At 28.3% G+C, this 22,253-nt stretch overlaps 1 protein-coding gene across 4 annotated transcripts; it reads left to right on the top strand.

The window, feature by feature from the left end:
* Positions 1–19,022: 19,022 nt before the first annotated feature.
* LOC133821657 (uncharacterized) lies at positions 19,023–21,626 on the top strand. Of its 4 annotated transcripts, XM_062253822.1 has the most exons (6): positions 19,023–19,235; positions 19,562–19,777; positions 19,944–20,006; positions 20,998–21,118; positions 21,223–21,287; positions 21,468–21,626. In XM_062253822.1, exons 3-6 carry the CDS (start codon positions 19,983–19,985, stop codon positions 21,609–21,611), a joined length of 354 nt encoding a protein of 117 aa, XP_062109806.1. In that variant the 5' UTR covers positions 19,023–19,235; positions 19,562–19,777; positions 19,944–19,982; the 3' UTR covers positions 21,612–21,626. The 4 variants fall into 4 exon arrangements, with proteins under 4 accessions (XP_062109806.1, XP_062109808.1, XP_062109805.1 ...); XM_062253821.1 differs by lacking the exon at positions 19,562–19,777 and having other exon boundaries at positions 19,024–19,235; XM_062253823.1 differs by lacking the exon at positions 19,562–19,777 and having other exon boundaries at positions 19,031–19,235; positions 19,944–19,994.
* Positions 21,627–22,253: the final 627 nt, after the last annotated feature.

Below are 22,253 nucleotides of genomic sequence, written 5' to 3'. Positions count from 1 at the left end.
ATAATTGATAAAAAGAAATTATCAAGTAGGTGTAATGTTTTGTTACATAATTTTAGTACACATATAATTACTCATTTTTTTTATAGTTCAATTACTGCATACTATTATTAATAAGTTCTAAATAAAAAAAGAAACCATAGTTTTTGAGCTGGATGAGACGTTACAGACGTATATGCCACTAGTTGGTCGGAAGCAAATGCTTCCTCTATAAATATATATATATATATATTTATATATAATTATATAAGAAGAATATACTACTTGTGATGATGTATATATGGAATAAATTGTAAACATGCATCGATTTATATACGCCACAATCTAGTTAGGATATACATGTCGACATATATATATAACTGTTTTCTTATATATAGAATTATTAATTAGTTTCATTTTGATATATATATATATATTCATGTAACAGACTTGTTTTATATATATGTATATGATGATCTTCTGTATAGAAATTAACACTGGGAAAGATCAAAATGTTAATTATAAGCGAAATCCAACTAGATTTACACTCACATATAGTATTATATATATAAAACGTCATAGAGGAATAGTATTCCTATATGTAATTATAGCAAAGAAAATTTTATACAAAGCATTGACCGACTAAATTAATAAGAAAGCACCTGATATAAAAACAATCCTACATTGAGTTATAAAGATGCATTTACAAGCAAAAAGATAATTCTACACGAATTGACTTCAAACAATTCGTTAAATAAAAACAAAAAAAATCAGCATAAAAAATAATAGCAAAATACAAACGTTGCTTTATTTAGAAAGATGCAATATAAGTGAAAATGATAAAAAAAGTACGAAGGAAATTAACATTCTGAGAATAAGTTAATGAGTAAAGCTCCGTGCAAGAAATGCCAAAACATTTTGTCATAATAAGAAAAAAATATTTATGCATGTGATATGTTGGTTAAACTTATAGGAACGTTAGTTTCTTCTAGAGAAATATACCTTAATTAAGGTTAAATTACACCTTTTGAGATTAAGTTTTTAATTAGAAAATTACACAGATCACAGCTCTTGCTAGTTTAATTAATTATATGAAATGAACAACAATATCAACAATAATAATAATAATAATAATATACCATAATTACAATGTTATCTTTAGAAATAATAATTCATAATAAAATACAAATTTAATGTCCAAAACTGGAATTATAATAAAATTATAAGTTTGTAACAAGTGGAAGGAGTATTTTGAATTTTAAGCTAGGGATGTTATGATCAGTATAAATATTTTTAGTTCGAGGAATTGATGATATCGAAAGTTTGACATATATCTAATTAAGCCAAAAAAAAAAACGAACGTGTAATTTTCAGCTTGAGACTGTTCAGAGAACGGAAAACCAATTAATGTGATAAAGACTATTCCTTGAATTATATAAATATATATATGAAAATTTTTAGGTTGGTACATTACTTTTGTCTATATGGTAAGACATTTTTTATTTTCGGCATTTAAAAAAATTATAACTAATTTTTCTTTTGCATGATGACGTACATTATAATTATAACAAGTAGATTTCTACTAATTTTAAAAAAATTCTGAATAATTTACGATGTCAAAATCAGAGTTCAAATAATCAGTTTCACGCGTGCTTTTTTTATACACGTGAAAAACTAACTACTTGAACTCTGATTTCAACACAGTAAATTATTTAAAATTTCTTAAAAATTGGTGAATGCATACTATAACTATAATGTACACTATTATAAAAAAAAAAAAAATTAAAGAAGCTTCCATATATATACGCACACATATGGGATAGGGGACATAATCTAAAGGAGTGATAAAGTATGAGGCAGTGGTTGAAATTCTGTCAAAAGCAAAGAGCGACAGATTGAAATTTATATGTCTAAAGTTTAATCAATGACGCTTTGTATACATTATATATATATATATATTAATAGTGAGTTTTTCTTTGATGGAGGCAATATCGATCACATCATCATATATCGTTTTAAGAATTTAATTCTTTTGCATTATGAAAATTTAGTTACTACTAAAAATTAATAACAAATACACTTTGAGGTATATTGGCCATGATCGATGCAGTTAACCCACACACAGAAGGTCAGTTCTTTTGTATATAATTTTTACTATCATATACTTTTCTTGTGTATTTTTTATTTAATTTTTACATTTTGACTTGTCATTTATATAATTACATATTATATCTGTATTTAATTTTTATAAATATATTTTATGTGAATAAAAATTACGAGTCCACAATATTGTATCCTGATTTCATTCTTAGAACACTCCCAATGATTAATTATTGTCATGATACTATTCATCCTTCAAAGCTTCTTTTAATCAATTTTTACTCCTCGATCTTCCTCTCTCTCACATACACATTTCTATTTTAAATAAATATTTTTTAAAAGATTTTTTTTAAATGATCTATAAAAATCGGAGTATGATATATAATATATTGTAAAATAGATTTTATTATGTATTTTAAAAGATAATGTAAAATTTTTATTTAGAGTAACTTCTAACATTATAAACACGAGCAAAGCGGTGTAGCCAAGTGTTCAAATATTAATTTATCACTTCAAATTATTGCTAGTATATGAACTCATTAATTTTATGAAAAAAAAAATTCTTTATGAGGTTTTTAATGAAACATATATACTTATATGCTCTTAATTAATTTCATCGTTTAATAATTGTTTTGTTTAGAAATATTTAAGAAGAGTTATAGGTAAATGATCAACATGACTCTCTTCCAAAATAGAAGCTTTGAACTTTTTTTTTAAAAAAAGAATAGAAGAAAAGCTTTGAATATCTCTTATAAATTATCTTTTTTTGTTCACTACTCGACCCCAACAGTTTCACATTAAGAACCAGTTTGGTACAATTGTATTGTGGGGAAAAACAGCTGTAGCTGTGCTGTAGGGAAAAAACAATTGCAGCTGTGTTGTGGGAAAAAATTATTGAGTGTTTTGTAAATTACAGATTTTAAAGTGCTATGAGTTGGAAAAGTTGTATTAGAATGTCATATTTATTTTATTTAAACAAATTTACATGTTTAAATTAAATATATTTTTGACAAGAGACTATTAAAGTGATCATAAACAAAAATATTATATTATATAATATAATAAATATTATTGTGTATATATATTATAACTAGTCGATGTAGCTAAGATTCGAATTATAAAGATGATAGTATTATAATTTTGTTCATGATATAATCAAATATGTAAAACTTAAGTTATATCAAAATTCTCATTTTTTTTTATGTCTTTAATTATTTTCATTTTCATTTTTTTTCTAAAACATGACATTGATAAATTTTTAATAAATTATAATTTAAAATACTATGAGATACGAAAAATAATGTTATAGCGTATAATAAACTCTAAATTAAAGTGGTTTGTTAATTTAAACTTACTAAAATAAAATAATATCTAATAAATATAAATTATAAAAATATTTTTCGAAAAAATATATTTAAGAATTAAATATTGTTTAATTTATTATAATATTAATTTTTTTTAAATATTTTTATTGTAGTAATATATATGTTAATTGTAAAACTTTTTCAAAAATTTATTTTTAGAAAAAGCTAAAAGTTAGGTTTTGACAACTTTAGCTTATAGTTGTAGCTTCTGCATCAAATCTTCAATAAGTTGTTTTCTGACTGTTTACCAAACACCATTATTGTCTAATTTTTTCAGATAGCTTTTTTAAAAGTTATTCCAAACAGGACATAATGAAAGTCATTAATTTGTCATTATATATTTATTTCCAATGATAAAGAAAAGAAAAAGAAAAACTATTTTAAAAACCATAGCCCCAATAATCATAAGAGGTGTAAAGAGAACAAAAAAGGAACAAGAAACGTTTTGAATTGGATAAAAGGGCCAAGTGCGCTCTGATTACACTATGGAGTACTCGAATTTGCGGGTTGTTGGTTGAAAAGAAAAACTAAAAGTATTTAATAAATTGTTTGATTTATAAATCATATACACACATCAATCGTAAAAGCAAAATATTTTGTAAAATTTTCCTTTTTATTTTAATAAATAAAAAAAATTACTTTATGAGATACCTGATCATTAAGATCGATCTAACTCTCCTGATGTTTTTCTCAAATGAAATTGATTTACAGGTCTCTATACACAAAAAGCCATCCCAATATGTTAACATCAATTAAAGACGACACAAATAAAGATACATAGGACAACTTTTTACTGGGATTTTACTTTAAGCCCTATTGGTAGGACTCTCATTATTTCTCGACCTCTGAACAGTTTTCGGCGCGGTTTTTTATGACCATATATATTGTAGCTATTTAGAGCATCCTGCAAATTTTCAGAAAATTCTGAATAGTTTATAGTACCGAAAACTAGATTCAAACATGTTGCTTTCCAAGCGCATGAAAAAAATTAGTCACGCGTGCAACAACATGTTTGAACATAGTTTTCGGTACTGTAAACTATTCGGAATTTTCTGAAAATTTGCAGGATGCCCTAAATAGCTACAATATACAGTCATAAAAAAAAATCCAGCCGAAAACTATTCATGGGTCGAGAACACTGAGAGCCCCACTGGTAAGGCTTAATGTGAAGCCCCCATATGAGAATTCTCCGAAATATATATATATAGAGATGTCAATGGTGTGGAAAGAGATAATAATTTTGTAATAATATTTTTTTAAGCCATAGAATATCTCGTACGGATATTTAACATTTTTTTGTACTTATTTTATTATATAGAGAAGCCTTGATTTTTAGGACTCAGATATTTTCTTCTGGGGATCTTTTTCTTTGCTTTTCATCGAACACATTATCTCTTCAAAATTACAATACCATGTATATATTTCTTTTTTAAAAGTAATATATTTGCAATAATGATTTGACAAAATATAATTAAAAGAGACACACATATATATATGCTTTTCGAGCTTTAAAACATATATGCATAGGTTTGCTTTACAATATATTTAATATTTGTCTTTTTTTAAGTTTTACTCTCGAACGTGTAAGTGGCTTGTTATTAGAAAAAACAAAAAAGAAAAGTTGGTCAAAAAACAAAACAGAAAGTAGAATTTTATACATTCTTTATGGATAAAAAGGGAAACCATTCTCATCTTAAAGGCTATCAAATCCGAGAGAGACGAAAACTTAATTAAGGGGTGGAGAAGTTAAATAATTAATTAATGATTATGGAGGCATTAATAATAATAGAGTGCCATAGGAATAATGCTGATATGCTTGGGCCAGTCATAAGTTTTCTTCGATACAAGTGAGATGAGTAACAAATTAGAGATCGAGTAAAATAATTATTCCACCAAAAATAGTGAAAAATTCATTCAATTGAAATGTTATTTATAGAAAATGAATGAAATTGAATTTCTTTTTACTCCATTATCTCTCAAACAAAAGGGGCGCCTAATATATATATATATATATATATATAGTTTTGATATAGAGATGATATCATAACAAAGATGATATTTCAAACACCGAATAGCTACATGTCACAAAGAGGTAGATGCTCCTCTTCTTCCTCTTAAAATTCAGCCATGTTAATCCAAACAATACTATTGAAACAAATGCCTCAACACTACACACATATAATAAGCTTGTCTTCATCAGTAGAAATTTTTCTTAATTAAAAGTATATAAAAGGTTTTTATCTACAAGACACTATCTATATATATATATACATAGACTAATAATCTTTCGGCCAAAAATCTCATAAGCCACAATATCTTTGGCCATTGATCTAGATCAACAATATATGTAAACAAAAATCATATATACATGAATCGAATATATTTGGCTTTTTAATTGTAATCACGTACGACTGAAATATATCTTACACACACACATATATATATATATATATATATATTACCATACTTTTTAAAGCGGGGTCAATCGACATTTAATTAACTCTTGTGACAATATACATAGTACGTACGTAGTAAAAATAGATAGCTTAGCTTGTTAGACTAGATTCGCTTTGTATGCTTGATATTAAACATAAAGTTCATAATAAAAAGCAGTCAAAACTAATGAAAAATAATTCAAAGAGGTAACAAATAAAGACATATAATAAATATAAATTGTGTTTTGTTGAATTATATATATATGGTGCCCAGCCAATTTTGGCAAATGTAGCCCATCCTATAACAAAGAATAATGCATGTCAGTGGACAAACTAATATATTGCTGTCTTTTCTCTATAAAGAGAAAACCACTCTCCTAAATTTGTTGGATTTTCTATCATCTCATCTCCCTTGGCTTTAGCTACCTATCCTATATAGAACGAAACGAATGCACTTTCTCGCTTTTATTAATTTATTTATATATATATATAGGTAATTAATACGTAAGAAAAATAAAACAATTAAAATTTTCGGTTTAGATTAATTAGACCATATATATATATAGAATATGTATCCCCGATCGAGTTAAGGTTACTTATTGTACATTTATGAGAACACGTAAATATTAAAAAAAAATCAAGAATGTAATAATTTTTATTAAATAATTAAATCTTTTGATCCTGAATTAGGTCAATGTACTAAATTAAAAGTTAAAATAAACAACACACAAATATATATAATTCATATATATTCTCATCAATTTAGCATCTTTTACAAAAATAAGTGGGTTCTAATAACTTTTTAAATCTTTACCTAAACTGAACTCTGATATTATTTTTAATTTTGAGGAAAGCGCTTACTGCTTTTATGTTAAAAGCATATTATTTTTAAGGCAAATTTGCGGCATAAATACTCATTTTGTTTATTTTGTTGCTAATAAGTACCCAATTTTTAAAAATTGCGGCATAAATACCCATTTTGTTTATTTTGTTGCTAATAAGTACCCAATTTTTAAAAATTGCTGCATTAATACTCAAAATTCCACTTTTTAGACTCTGCCGTTGGTACCCACTTAACAGAGTTACTATTAAGGACACGTGTACTGTCCTGATAATTCTTCTTTTTTTTCACCTAATTAATTAAGGACACAATAAGTACCATCAATAATGTGTCTAGCTTTATTTTTAGCCCGATAAAAAGTCCAAGAGGAAACTTTAGAGTACTTACTATCAGATGTCATCTGTCTGTAAGAATTTAGAGTACTAATTTTTATTTTAATTAGTTTTATGTATTTTCTTAATTAATTAGGTGAAAAAAAAGAAGAATTATCAGGACAGTACACGTGTCCTTAATAGTACTCTGTTAAGTGGGTACCAACGGCAAAGTCTAAAAAGTGGAAGTTTGAGTATTAATGCAGCAATTTTTAAAAATTGGGTACTTATCAGCAACAAAATGAACAAAATGGATATTTATGCCGCAATTTTTAAAAATTAGGTATTTATGCCGCAATTTTTAAAATTTGGGTACTTATTAGCAACAAAATGAACAAAATAAGTATTTATGCCGCAAATTTCCCTATTTTTAAAGTTACTAATTCTTGAAAGGATTTCTTTCTTCTTCTCTTCTCTTCATTCTTTAAAAAGATCTTTGAGTTGTATGTATACGTACATAACCTTTTTTTTTTTTGTATATGCATTTCAAATTTTAAAACCATATATATATATATATATATGTTTATATATACTCGTTATGTTAATTATTAATTAAACAACTTTAAAATGCAAGTATATCCAAATTGTAAAACACTTCTAAAATGTTATATTCTAACTAGACTTTAAGGATTTTTTTTTTAAAAAAAGTTTTAAAAGCATAAAAGAAGAAATGATAAGAAGAAATTTTTGAATAATGGAGCACTCCCAATGGGTGCTTTACTCCATTATTTAAAATACATTCACAAAATACACATTTTTCTATTTTACTTCTAACTTTTACATTATACCATACGTCAGCTTCTCTATATCATTTAAATACTATATTTTTTATTTATTTTAAATATTTTCTTTAACCATCAATAATATCCTTATATCTTTTAATATTTATAATATCTACTCATATATCATATCACATAATTATATTATAATACTAGATATAAGCAACATGCAATCCACCTTTATTTAATTTTATTTATAGAATTTATTAATTATTTTATTAAATTTGTATCATTATCATATAAATAAAAAATATTATATATAAAAAATGACATAAACATATTAAATGAAAAATTAAACCAAAGCATTGTTTATAATTTTTTTTAAATATATATAATATGATAACATTTTTAAACATAAATGATAATGTCTTAATAAAAATTCAGATTATGAATTATATATTATTATAAAGATATTTTATAATATTTAAATTTATATTAATATAAGTATTGTTTTGTATTATATATTATTATAATAATGATATTTTATAACATTTGAATTTGAGTTTATATTAATATAATTATTATCTATGTAATCTTATAGTAAATATTATTATAATAATGATATTTTATAATATTTGAATTTATATTAATATAATTAATAAATATCTATTTTTAGTTAATTTTAAAAATATATTCCATTAAATATTTATAATATTCTATTATCGTTACAAACTCTTAAAACCAAAATAATTTATTGTCTACACATTTTTTTATATAAAAGAGATATAAATATAATGTATATGTAATACTGTGCTAAAATAAAATAAAAAATAACAATAAAACCTTATTAAAAAATAAAATATAATAATATTATAAAATATAAATAAAACTCATTTACTAGGTATATAACTATATATAAATATATAAAAAGAGAAAGAAAAAGAGAGAAGAGCATATACATAGCTTTTATGAATAATATACGAGAGAATATAAAAAATTAATATTATATGTTTATATAGATGAATAGTGTCTTATAAATATAGCTATGTACTATGATAAAAATATTTTAAGGATAAAATATCTATTGGAGACTCATTTTAGTACTTTTTAATATAATTTTACATATTTAGTTATTTTAGATCACCCATTGAGAGTGCTCTACTCTTTTAGGCAAAATAATATTTTTAGCTATAATAATTAATCGTAACTTTTAGTTTAAATATATTTATAGGGGAATTCTCCTATTAGCTTCACTTTAAGCCCTACCGGTAGAGCTTTTACTATTTCTCGATCTCTGAACAATTTTTGGCGTGGTTTTTTTTTTATGACCATGTATATTATAGCTATTTAGAGCATCCTGCAAATTTTCAGAAAATTCCGAATAGTTTATAGTACCGAAAACTAGGTTCAAATATGTTGCTTTCCACGCGCATAAAAAAAATTAGTCACGCGTGCAACAACATGTATGAACCTAGTTTTCGGTATTGTAAACTATTTGGAATTTTCTGAAAATTTGCAGGATGCCATAAATAGCTACAATATACACGGTCATAAAAAAAAATCGCGCCGAAAGCTATTCATGAGTTGTGAACACTGAGAGCTTTACCATCAGGACTTAAAGTGAAGCTCCTATAAAAAAAATTCCCCTATATTTATATATATAAATATATTTCTATTTTAAGGTGTTATGTAGTTATCAAAATTCACGAATAAATAAAACAGTTTGGGCAAGGGTCTTTAATCCATGCAGCATATCGACGTCAGTTTTGGTGGGATTAATAATTCATTCCCCAACAAAGTTTACTAAAATAATATTCTTTCAGATTTGAGAGTATTCTTAGCTTTAATTTGGAGGTATATATTTCGGTTTTGGTAATATCTATATATATATAAAATATAAATTCTTAATTTTTACGTTTGTTTGTTAACTTTAATGAAATATACTTTTAAAATTAATTAAAAATAAATATTTATTAATTATATTAATATAAATTCAAATATTATAAAATATTATTAGATATTTATTAATTATATTAATATAAATTCAAATGTTATAAACATCATTATTATAATAATATATAACATATAATATATATAATTTTACTTTTTATAAAATTTTACTAGATATTTATTAATTATATTAATATAAATTTAAATATTTTAAAATATTATTATAACAATATTTAATACAACACTAGATATTTAATTTGTAAAAAGAACTAGATATTTAATAATTATATATATTAATATAAATTGAGATGTTATAAAATATTATTATTATTATTATAATATATAATATACAATAAATTCATTATATATAAGTGTCGTGTGTACAAATAGTATGACTGTGTAACTAAATAAGAAAATAGAATAACATTTATCTTTTATCAAGAATAAAGAAATTTCTTCTCCAATCATTGAGGTGTGATTTGAATAATATCATGAATATTTTCTACCTTATATATGGTAGTTTGTGATCTAAAATATTTTCGTATTATTTTAAAAAAAATCCATAAACAATGTCTTGGTTGAATTTTTCTTTTAATATGTTTATATCATTCTTTTATATATAATATTGTTTATTTATTTAAAATTGATATGACAATTGTAAAAACTTAATAAAAATAATTAATAAATTTTCTAAATAAAATTAAGTAAACATGCATTGCATGTTGTTTGTCCCTAATATATATTATATATATACATATAAATATAGAGAACTTCTTAGGTACGGGCATATTTTTGCTCCTAGTGTAGGAGCGTTTTCAATTTTCATCACTTGAAGAAATTATAACCCAATTTTTTTTGCACGATGGCGTACATTATAGTTATAACAAGTATCGCGACAAATTTCAAGAAATTCTGATGAATTTATAGTATTGAAATCAGAATTCAAATATTCTGATTTCTACTCGTATAGTAAAAATCAAACACGAGTACAACTGACTATTTGAGCTCTGATTTCGGCTCTATAAATAATTCGAAATTTCTCAAAAATTAACAGGATGTTTGTTATAACTATATAACGTATGTCATCAAATAAAATAAATTGGGAAGTACAAAAAAAAAAAAATACTCCTACAGTAGAAGCACAAGTGTTGTCCTTACCTAAAAAAAATTCCTATATATATAAATTTAAATTTTATATAATATATATTACCCATATAGTAAAAAAAAAGTTGACATTGATTTAAGATATTTTTTTACATATACTTCTTTGTTGGTCTAAAATCGATGCACTTAGGTACCATGATAAAAAAAAACTATGGTTTCTCCATTCGAGGCTTTTTTTTTAAGTAGTGATGATCACATACCTTATTCTGAATTGTTTTGTTGAACGATTCTCAGACGTTATTGTTGTCTGGGCTTTATTATGTGGTTTATATCGAACGTAAATGTGATGATATTTTGGAATTAAAATATGAATGTAGGGTTCAGACAAAAAAAAGAAGAATATATTTTCAACAAAAATAAATAAAAGTTTACTTTGTAAAGAATACACAATATCGTTTCGAAACGCTCAAAATTCTATTAAATTGTAGGGTTATAAATTTTTGGACTCCATATTTTGTCTCATTACTTGTTTGGACTCTGTATTTTGACAAATTATTTTTTAGACCCTATATTTTGTAAAATTGTTAAAATAGAACTCTAAACCTGATTTCGGTCAATGTTTTCTCAACTAAAATCACAAATAATTTACCAAACTAACAATTCAGAACAAAAATAAAATCATTATGCTTAAAAACTATGTTGTTATATTCAATTTTCTCTTCATCAAAATTGAGTTTAGGTTCTATTTTACAAAACATAGGATCCAAAAAGTAATTTGTCAAAACACAAGGTCCAAACAGATAATGGAATAAAATACAGAGTCCAAAAAAAGTATAAACAAAAAATTATAAGATATTTGGATTAACCTTTAATAATTTTTTTAAAAAAGAAAAGCATTTACTAATATCTTTCGGTTGTTTATGATACGTTCATGAACAATTCAAATAACTTTTTTTTTTATTCTAGCTAGTAGTTGGAACGTATATACAGGATTTTGACGTCTTTAAAAAGAAAAAAACACTGAAAAAAAATGACGTCTCTATTTTGAGAGATTATGACACTGGGACAAAAGCTTAGAAGGTATTTGACACCTTAACTAAAAAAACAGTTTTTTATTTTTAAAAACTAAAAACTGTTTTTTGAAAATAACGCCAAACACCTCAATTTGTTTTCAAAAAACAGTTTTTAAAATCAAAGTTATAAATACAGAAAATTTTGAGAACATCAAAAAGTTGTTTTCGGTTGTTCTCAAATTTTTTTTGTCTATCTTTTTTTTTATCACATCACTTTTTTAATTATTATTATCTAATATCATTTATTGTCACATCATTTTCTCTGTCATTAGTTTCTCTCTCTTCACTTTCTCTCACATTACTTTCTCTCTCCTCATTTTCTCTCTCATCATTTTTTCTCTCTCCCCATTTCCTCTATACTTACTTCTCTTTCTCCACTTTCTTTCTCATCACATTCTCTCTTATTTTTTCTTGGATCAATTTCTCTCTTCTCATTTTCTATTTCTTCAATTTTTCTCTCCTTACTTTCTCACTTCTTATTTTTCATCATTTTTTTCAAATTATTTTATCTCATTATTTATTACAAACTTTTAAAATATTTTTCTCTTTGTAAATATATTTGTTAATTTTTTATTTAAAATTTTAATAAAATAAAAGTAAAATATTGTTTTTAGAAAACATTATTCAAATACCTCTGGTTTTTTGAAAACTACAAAAACAGTTTTTTGTTCTCAATTCTGATAACACAACTTTGAAAATAAAAAACTGAAAACAATACCAAACAGAACTCTCCCTGACTCTGCAGTTTGAATATTTGGCCCCTATAAACAAACCATTAATGATATTAAATATTTATAATAAAAGAAAAATTAAAAAGGGACAAAACCCTTTATCTCATTTTTCCAACTGATATAAATTGAAATTATAGTTGAGTTTTAGGTATAAATATTGTAAAGTGTTTAGAATAGATGAAAGCTATTTTTTTTTTCTTTTAGGCAATTTGCCTGAAAGTGAGTGAGGCCTAGTTGGTGGGGGTTTCCATCAAGTGGCTCTCTACATCACTCAACATCAGCTTCCACTTCACACTATTACTATTCTTTTATTATAATTATAATTTTTATTAATTAGTTAATATTTCATTTAATTAATACATTTTATTTGTTCCCACATTATGTGCCACTGGCTGCCTTGGTTAAGTATAAAGGCATTTTCCCTTTAATAATATTTGTTTCCTTTGTTCACTAGAAATTTTTTACACGCAGCTGTTTTAGGTCCACAATCCACACATTTACACTTTTAACATATAAATTTATATATATATATATATATATGTTTATATAATTCAGTACATACATTATAATATCAATTTCTAAAAGTTATGCATAGATTATAAGTAGCTTAACTTAAGTAGTGGCTAGAGTTTTAGGGTGTGGAAAGTTGATTGTTAAGCCGGGGACCACAAATTAGGTGATTGGTTTGTCGGTTTTATTTTATGATTAACAAACAATACTATAATATAATCTATGAGGTCGTGTTTTTAAAACGTTAAATTATATGAATTTTCATGTAAAAGTGGAATTCTTTTTAATTCGTATTGGATTAGTACCGATTGGGTTGCTTTTTCTAGTACATTCATTCACAATATGATGCACCTAATTGGTTAGTATTAGGTTTAGGTCGTTTTTTTCTTTAACATTATTTTTGTATATACTATCACGTACGTACGGCACAATATAGTTGGTTGGGTATGCAAATTAAATAAACTACTAAGATTATGGTGTTCCTTCAAGTCACTTTCGTATGTCCTTTGAGAGCTCGAATATTTGCATCTCTTGCCCATTACCCTTAGGAGGGGTGGCGGGAGCCTTGGGACTTTTACTCAAGATTGGGGATGCGAATCCCCCATTTTACATATTGTATTATAAAATGTATTGTGTTTTATGTTGGATTGAGTTTGTTGTTCCCCTCTGTGATAGTATTTTTAGTTTTTTTTGTTGTGAGTTGTTCGACACTACTTTACTTAGAAAAAGAAAGAAATGGCAAAATTGATAAATCTCAGCTCACTGTTGATATGAGCCAGAGCTTTGTATTTATGGTGAATGAATTACATGGGAGAGAAAAGAGGCGCTTGGCTCATTACAGTTGTCAGCAAAATAACAAAAAGAATAAATAAGAATATTCTAACAAATCATATCCTAATGATCATAACATAATTGTAACTAAATAGTACTGGACCACACAATAATGAAAAGCTAAATTCATTGTGATGAAAACTGTTATGGCAGGGACCACAAGATATTGCAGCAGAGCAATTTTCTATTTCTTCACTCTTTCCCTCAAACGAAAGGGTGAGGATCTCACTCTGAGTTTGCTAATAAGAAATGCATATCTGGCCTATGGCAATCCTTTTGTTAAGCAGTATCAGCAACTTGGTAGTGTGATGGTATATATCTAACTTCAAGTTCCTTCTTTAGAACCTTGTCTTTGACATAGTGAACATCAATCTCTATATGTTTGGTACGTGTGCGAAATATAGGATTTGATGCATGGGCACTGACACTGATGTTGTCACACCACGTAATTGAGATGGCATTATGAGTGGAAAACCGAGTTCTTTCAAGAGTTATTCTATCCAAGATATTTTGACAACAACATGAGCTAGAGCTCGATATTCCGACTCTCTGTTGGACCTTGAAACTACTGCCTGCTTCTTTGACGACCATGACATGCAATGACCTATAACAGATCGCCTATCGTCAAGGCAGCATGCCCAATATGCATCAGAGAAGCTTGTAATGCTTAGCTTATTGCTGCAAATGATGTGAAGTCCATGATCCATAATCCCTTTAAAATACCTCAAAACTCTTTTAGCACCACTCCAGTGCACCGTGGTTGGCTTTAACAGGAACTGGCTAAATTTGTTGACTGCATATGTTATGTCAGGCCGAGTATAGCATAGATAGTGCAGCGATAATGCTCTTGTATACATTAGGATTGTGCATCTCTTCTCCATCAGTAAGTGACATAGGCTTTCCTACAGTGATGGGAGTAGGACACGACTTTTGAACCAATCATATTTGCTCTTTTGAGCAGATCTTCTATGTATTTTGTTTGTGTCAAGTAAATACCTGATTCATCTCTACAAACCTCAATACCAAGAAAGAAGTGAAGAGGTCCAAGATCCTTCAATGTAAACCGCCTGTCCAACTCAGAGATAAAACTCTTCATCTTGCTGCCATCATTTCCTGTGACGATTATATCGTCCACATAGATTAGGACCAAAATTATAATTTTCTCTAACTTGTAAAAGAACAGAGACATGTCTGCCTTTGAGGTCTTGAAGTTCCACTAAATTAGTGTGTTTTTCAACCTATCAAACCATGCTCTTGATGCTTGCTTCAAATTTAGAGTTATTTGTTCAATTTTCAGAAAAAGTTCTCTTTATTTGCTTCTTCGAAACCATGTGGTTGAGCCATGAAAACATCCTCTTCCAACACTCCATTTAAGAATGCATTGTTTATATCTAATTGCTTTATGTCCCAACCTCTTGAAGCAGCTAAGGTAAGGACAATTATTACTAGTGTTGACGCGGTTTTTCACCAACAGTAAATTATATGAATAAATAGGATGGATTAGTACTGATTGATAAACCGTAATATGAAAATTATAACAATCCAGAATGTGGAAACTAATTGCAAAGAAAGATGGTCACTCCTTTTTTAGGTGGTTCGGATGTTAAAATCCCCCTAGTCCACCAGTCAATATTATTGATCTATATCCTTACTATTTCTTACAAAGTATTTGCTTTACAAGAAGAATCCAACCCTTTGCACTATCCAGGGTTTCGGTATTTATAGGAGATTGATCCCCAGGTAAGGGTTGGGGTCATCCTGTGATCCTTTTGACCCCTAACATCACCTCTCTTACATCAATGATTTATATTTACATTTTATATTACGGTGAAGTGTGGTCTAATCAATAGGTAAAGATGGGCAATGGGCCGCATGGCCCAAATCAGGTGTGGGATGTCTGAACACGCACGTTTATATTGCGTATCCGCGAATTCAGGAATAGAACAGACACGTGATGTCTGGTATACGCACGTTTATATTGCGTGGTTTACTTTACAAGGATCTGGGGGTATGTCAGACCTCTGATGCACCATGAGCTTAATGTGGCGCTAGCTCGTGGCTTCTACTATGTCGACACAATGGCTCCAAGCGATGAGCGGCTAAATGATCCATCAGCTCGGGATAATTGTTTAAGGGACCGTAACAAACAGCTCCAGGTGGACGGTTGACACGTGGCAGATCAATTTAGGCCGTTTTCTAGCTCAACAAAGTGCATGTGGATATTCAGGGTGTACAACTAGACTAAAAGTCTCGCCAAAATCAATCTCAAGCCTTTGATGAAATCCTTTTGCCACTAGTCGCGCTTTGAATCTTTGAAAACTTCCATCAAAATTTCGTTTAACTCTAAATACCCACTTGTTTCCAACTAAGTTGTAGCTGTCTGAAGGTGGCACTAATGTCCAAGTCTCATTGGCTTTCAATGTATTGAATTCAACTTGCATTGCCTTTCTCCAACTTTCATGGTTAAGAGCTGACTCAACACTATTGGGTTCTTCCAAAGATATTTCTTCTCGTGCTTGACTAAGAAAAATTTGAGGCTTGAAAATCTCTACTTTAGCACGGGTTATCATGTGATGAGTAAGTACTCCCTCATGAGTGGAAACGGGTTGAACAGTTGTGGGTTAAGGGTCATGAGATACACAATCTGAGTGTGATGAGTGGCCCCCTTCAAGACCTGAACCACGGCTGGACATGCTAATTGGAGAGAGATGAGGCGAGTTTACATGAGATGTTGCATGTGACATGGTTGGTGCTGCCTCAATGGATGCTAGAGATGAGCAAGGTGTTGGGAAACTTATACAAGATCTTTATTTATTTTCATGTAGATCTAATATTAAACAAATTAATATGAGATAACCTAGAACATGTTTCTAAAATTTAATTCAAAGAGAAATAATGATAAGAATACTTACATTATACGCAGCGGAATGAATGAGTCATTCCTTCAGTTTCTCTAACCCTTGTATCCTTTCCGTCGCAGAGTATTACCAAGAAACTGAACTGATCTTCAATTTTCTTCATAGTCATCCAAAGTATCCTTGGAATCACCTAGACTAGGGTAGGCAATTCTCAACACATGAGATAGATACAAATAGAAGAAGAATAGAAAAATTGAGGCTTAGAAATGACTTATGTTTAGAGAGAATCTAAAACCTATCAGAAACTTATGTTTCAACTTTTGTTTTGACTTCTCTCTTAACACTCCTTTTATAGACTAAATTAGGTCATTTATTTAATTAAAAAAGCAATAAAATAATAGTCAATAATCAGCCCTAAGTTGAAATTATCATGGGCTTTAGGTCCGTGGAATTTCTCATTTGATTATAAGCTCATTAGACTTAAAATCAAGACTTGTATTATTTTCTATTGATTTAATTAATTAAATAATTATTCAAATCCTTTATCAATTTAATTATTTATAATTTGAACCTTGATTTAAACTTATTTATTAATTTAGATACCAATTTATCTTAATTAATAAATCTGGCATAATTTCTCTTTTATTCTCAAAATTACATAACACTATGAAACTATTCGAAATTGACCTGATCAACTTTGATAATTCTAATTGATAATTAAATCAATTCATTGAGACTATCTAGATGATTTTATCCAAGGTACAGTAGGGACCATGGGCCTATGAAATCAAGCTCCAATAAGTTATCATAAATCTAACATAAAAATTTACTAACTTATTAATTCCTCGTGACTCCACTAAAGACTCGGAATCGCACTCTTGAATTCATAGAACGCTCTATAACAAATATAGATACGCTATTAATTATCCATTGTTACAACCATAATTGTCACTCAATCATCTATAGACGGTCTACAATGAGATGGGACTAATATATCATTTTACCCATCATTGTATTTTATCTTTAAAACACTTAGTTCCTTGTAAATGATATTTCAGTAAACTAATATTAATTACTAAAATGAGATCTCTATCATTTTGTACCTTGAACCAAACTAAAAGGAAACCATCATTTCACTTCTTCATCAGAAGCTATAGATGTTTGTATCTATGATTAACACTCCCACTCAATTATACTACCGATCTCCCAAGATGTAAGTATGGGCAAGTCCGTAGGGTAAGCTAGTAACGAACAAGTCAAAGAACTCAAATAATACAATCAGTTAGAATACTAACCACTTAGAATTGAGATTGAATTGACCTATGGTCAACTATATGATATGACTAGAATAGATAATAACGGTATGTTTACTTATCCTATCAACTGTCACTACTACAAAATACCCTTTACGGGACACTTTTTTAGGACACGCACATAAATGCAAGTCCTTAAAAATATTTATGGAGTTTTTAGGACACTCATTGAGAGTCCTGAAAAAACACAATTTAGGACTCACAATGAGTGTCCTAAAAAAATATGTGAGTCCTAAAAAAATCTGGGCTAAAAAATGAGTGTTTTACTTAACAATTTTAAGGACTTGCTTTGGGAGTCCTTAATACTTTTTAAGGACTCGCTTTGCGAGTCCTAAAAACACTTGGGCTGAAAAATTAGGAACGGTGACTTTTAAATACTCGCTTTGCGAGTCCTAATAGAGTATTCAGGACTCTCAAAGCAAGTTCTTAAAACTGTCGCATTGTTTAAAAAATATAGGGTCAAAATACACATTTGGGATTTATTTCAGTCACACACAAAATATTTTTAATTTAAATAAAAAGAAATTGTGTTAACTAAAAAGAATTTATATATTAGATATCATATATTTTTTAATTAAATAAATAAGAAAATTTTAAAATAAAATAAAAACCGAAACCCTCTTTCCCTCTATCTTCCCCGAAGCTCTTCCCTCTTTCCCTCCATCTTCCTTCTTTTCCCTCTATCTTCCCTGAGCTCCATCTTCCCTCTTCCCCTCTATCTTCCTTTTCCCCCCCTCTTTTCCCTCTATCTTCCCCGAAGCTCTCTTCTCTGAAGCCCTCTTTCTCTCTCTCGACGGCGGCAAGGGGGTCGGGGTCGGGTCGTTCGGCAGCAGGGGGCTCGGGGCTGGGCTCGACAGCAACGACTGGTGGCTCGGGGCTGGGCTCGACAGCAACGACTGATGGCTCGAGGGCTGGGCTCGACGGCGGGTGGGGGGGTCTCGGGTCTGGGCTCGACGGTGCAGGGGCTGGGCAGGACGTGGAGGTTTGGGGGCTCGTTGGGGCTGGACGGCGCAGAGGCTTGGTGGCTCGTTGGGGCTGGACAACTCAGAGGCTTGATAGGTATGCGTGCTTCTACTCTTTGACTTCATTTATCTTACTTTGTTTTCATAATAGTTCTGGTGACTTGATCCTTGTTTTTACAATGCACATCCAAAAGGAAGTTTGAGACATTGTGATGCCTCTTGGTTCTGTTGACCTATATTTAAGTTTAATTTATTTTTCTAATGGTGATCTGCATTGCTGCTGAATGGTTATGAACATTTTCACCCTAAGAGCATTGAAATTTATGGCAATGGGGAATTTTTGTCTCTTGAAGCTTCAACCCCATTCTGAATTTGTTCAGTCATATTTTATTTTTAGATGGCTAATAACTTTACCATTTTCAGGAGCTCTGGGAAGAAAACTTGAGTGCTTCTGTTAGTCTTCAGGTTTTAGAAATTACTGAGAAGTTTTACACAATGGCTGCTTCCCATAGTATTGCTACAGACTATGGAAAACTTGATTGATTCTAATATGCAATCTTGAGAACTAAAGAAAGCATAAAGGGATGATAAATTGTGTAGCTGGGTTTATAGTTATATGATCTAAAATAGCATGAATAGGTAGTTTTAATATAATAACTATAATCATAAAGATTTATATATGATCTAATGCTCTAATATATTTGTATGTAGTTGTTTAGCTGATTAATTAGAGAAAATATTATCAAAGAAAGTTAAGTGTAGTAATTTTCTTCTAATTGTTTCTGTATAATCTTTCTAATTTCAGAAAATTGAGGATGGGACTTGAGAAGCTAGCTTGCAAGTTATGATTAAACAGGTTTCAAGTTTGGTTCATAGTCTCTCTCTTTGTTTCTTCTTGGCTGGTTGTTTATCGAATACATTTCAGCACCCCCTACTGGTTAAAAGGTTCAGTTTCATGAAAAATAATAATAGTAGGTTATTTTTTTTAACTTCAACTGTCCATTGATGTTTTTATTTTCATGTCATTTTCTAGAAAGAACTAAATCAATAGTTTATTGGCAATAGGGATGGAGGAACTGTCATTTCTTTTAACAATAGAAGGTAATATTCTGTTAGGAAACTAATTTACTATCATGAGATATTGTTTATTTTTTCTATTGTTTTGAAAGCAGATTTTTTAAATGGATTTGGTTCAGAATTAGCCTTAATATTAGTACTAATTGGAATTGTTTTAGTGGGACACTCCAAATTTCAATGAATAATCATTCCAAAAGCCTTGCTTTAATTTATGCATCACGTAGGACAAATCATGATGACTAATTATATATATGCTATAGTTATAACCAGATGCTATAGTGAATCAATGATAAGATCATCTTAGTGATTCATTCATTCTAAAGTTTATATATTCTCTTTTTCTTTTTTTACCTATTAAAATTCATTCCTTATTGCTCAAATGGTTTTGATTGTTCTAGTGCTGAGATTTTTAATTGTATGTTATAGCAGTTACTTGATTTTCTAGTACCATGATTCTTAGTCCCACTAAAGATTTCTTGGTCTAAATCTATTACTAATTTCTAGTACTTTAGTTTCATTAAGCTTTCTCTTTATCCCTACATATATGCGTGCCTTACTCTCTACATATATATATATATATATATACTATTGTATCATGTATGTATCATTATAAAGGAAAAAATAAACAAAGAAGGAAAGAATTGAGTCAGTAAATTCACTTTTTTTCCTAAATTTTCTCTGTGATTTGATTATTCATACTTGTTTTTCTTTGCTATTCCTTTTTGACCTGCATAAATAATAAATCTGTGATGGTCCATGTAATTCTGTTGCTATTAATTTAGGAAAAATTACCAGAGAAGCTTGAAACAGTTGGTGCATTTCAAAAGCTGCCCATGGTGATGCAATCTTTTGATATTCTTTACTCAGCAATAAAGAAGGCCAAGAGAGTTTCTCCAACTAAGGGTAATTGTTTTGGGTGGTTTCTTGTTGACATAACTGCACATAAAGGGATTAGATGGAACTCTGTTTATAGCTCCTGCTGCTAAACTAGCTTGTTTATGACATAGGCATTGCCAACATTGCAAAGCGAGAGAGAAATAGCGGTGCAAAGCAGCTTGATGCGCTGATGAAAGTTTGTTCTTAACTTCCATTTGTCATTTATAATTTAAAGTATCATCACCCATTAAATACTCTGAATAGTAATATGTTTTGCACTTTCTACATAAATATTGGTAGTTGGTGAGGTTGAGAGGGAAGGAGAGTGGTTCTTCTGTAAATTTTTTGACATATTGCTTTCTTTCTCTGTCTTTAGGAATTGGCAGCTCCTTTGAGGACTTACATGGAGAGTTTTCCAAAGAGACATACCATTCATCCATATGAGCGATCTCTTATTGAATTGACTCTTGGAGATGGAAATTATCATTATATTATATCAAGAATTATTGTTATAAGGTAATCTTTGACATTATTTTTTATTATTGGTGCAGTTTAATATATAGCTAGTGTCATATATTCTCTAGCTAGACATATTATTACATTGTTTTAAAATTATAATTTAGGAAGCACATAAAACTTTTATATATATTACAGCTATATACTTTTTACAATAGCAGAATTATTTAGAGTTAATTATTGAATAAGTTACTCTATTACACTGGGCCTAAACGTGCCATGATATATTCAAATGCCATTTATGTATTTTTAAATACTATTCATGCATATATATGTCACTTATTAATTGAATAATTTTTTCATATTTTCATTTACTTGAGTCGATTTTAAGTAACTCATATTTTTTTTAAGGTGTGAAAGTTAAATACTCTACTTTCCTCAAAAAAGAAAAAAGAAGTTAAACACTCAACAACATTCAACAAGTAAAGTCAATATTATTCATACCTTTATATCAACTTTCAATTGGAAAAACAAAATATATATAAACTTTTAATATTACCATTCATACCTTAGTTATATTTTATTTTTCACTCTTTCCATTATTATTTAATTATTTAATTCGGATTTGACTCACTTTCATTATATCTTATTACATTGTAAAGGTGTTTATATGCTGAGACGAACTTCAAAGAAACTTTTTTGGCAA

This window comes from Humulus lupulus, chromosome 3 (genome assembly GCF_963169125.1).
Source record: "Humulus lupulus chromosome 3, drHumLupu1.1, whole genome shotgun sequence".
Lineage (NCBI taxonomy): Eukaryota > Viridiplantae > Streptophyta > Magnoliopsida > Rosales > Cannabaceae > Humulus > Humulus lupulus.
The sequence above is the reverse complement of the archived record's forward strand: the minus strand, read 5'-3'. Positions and strand labels throughout refer to the sequence as shown.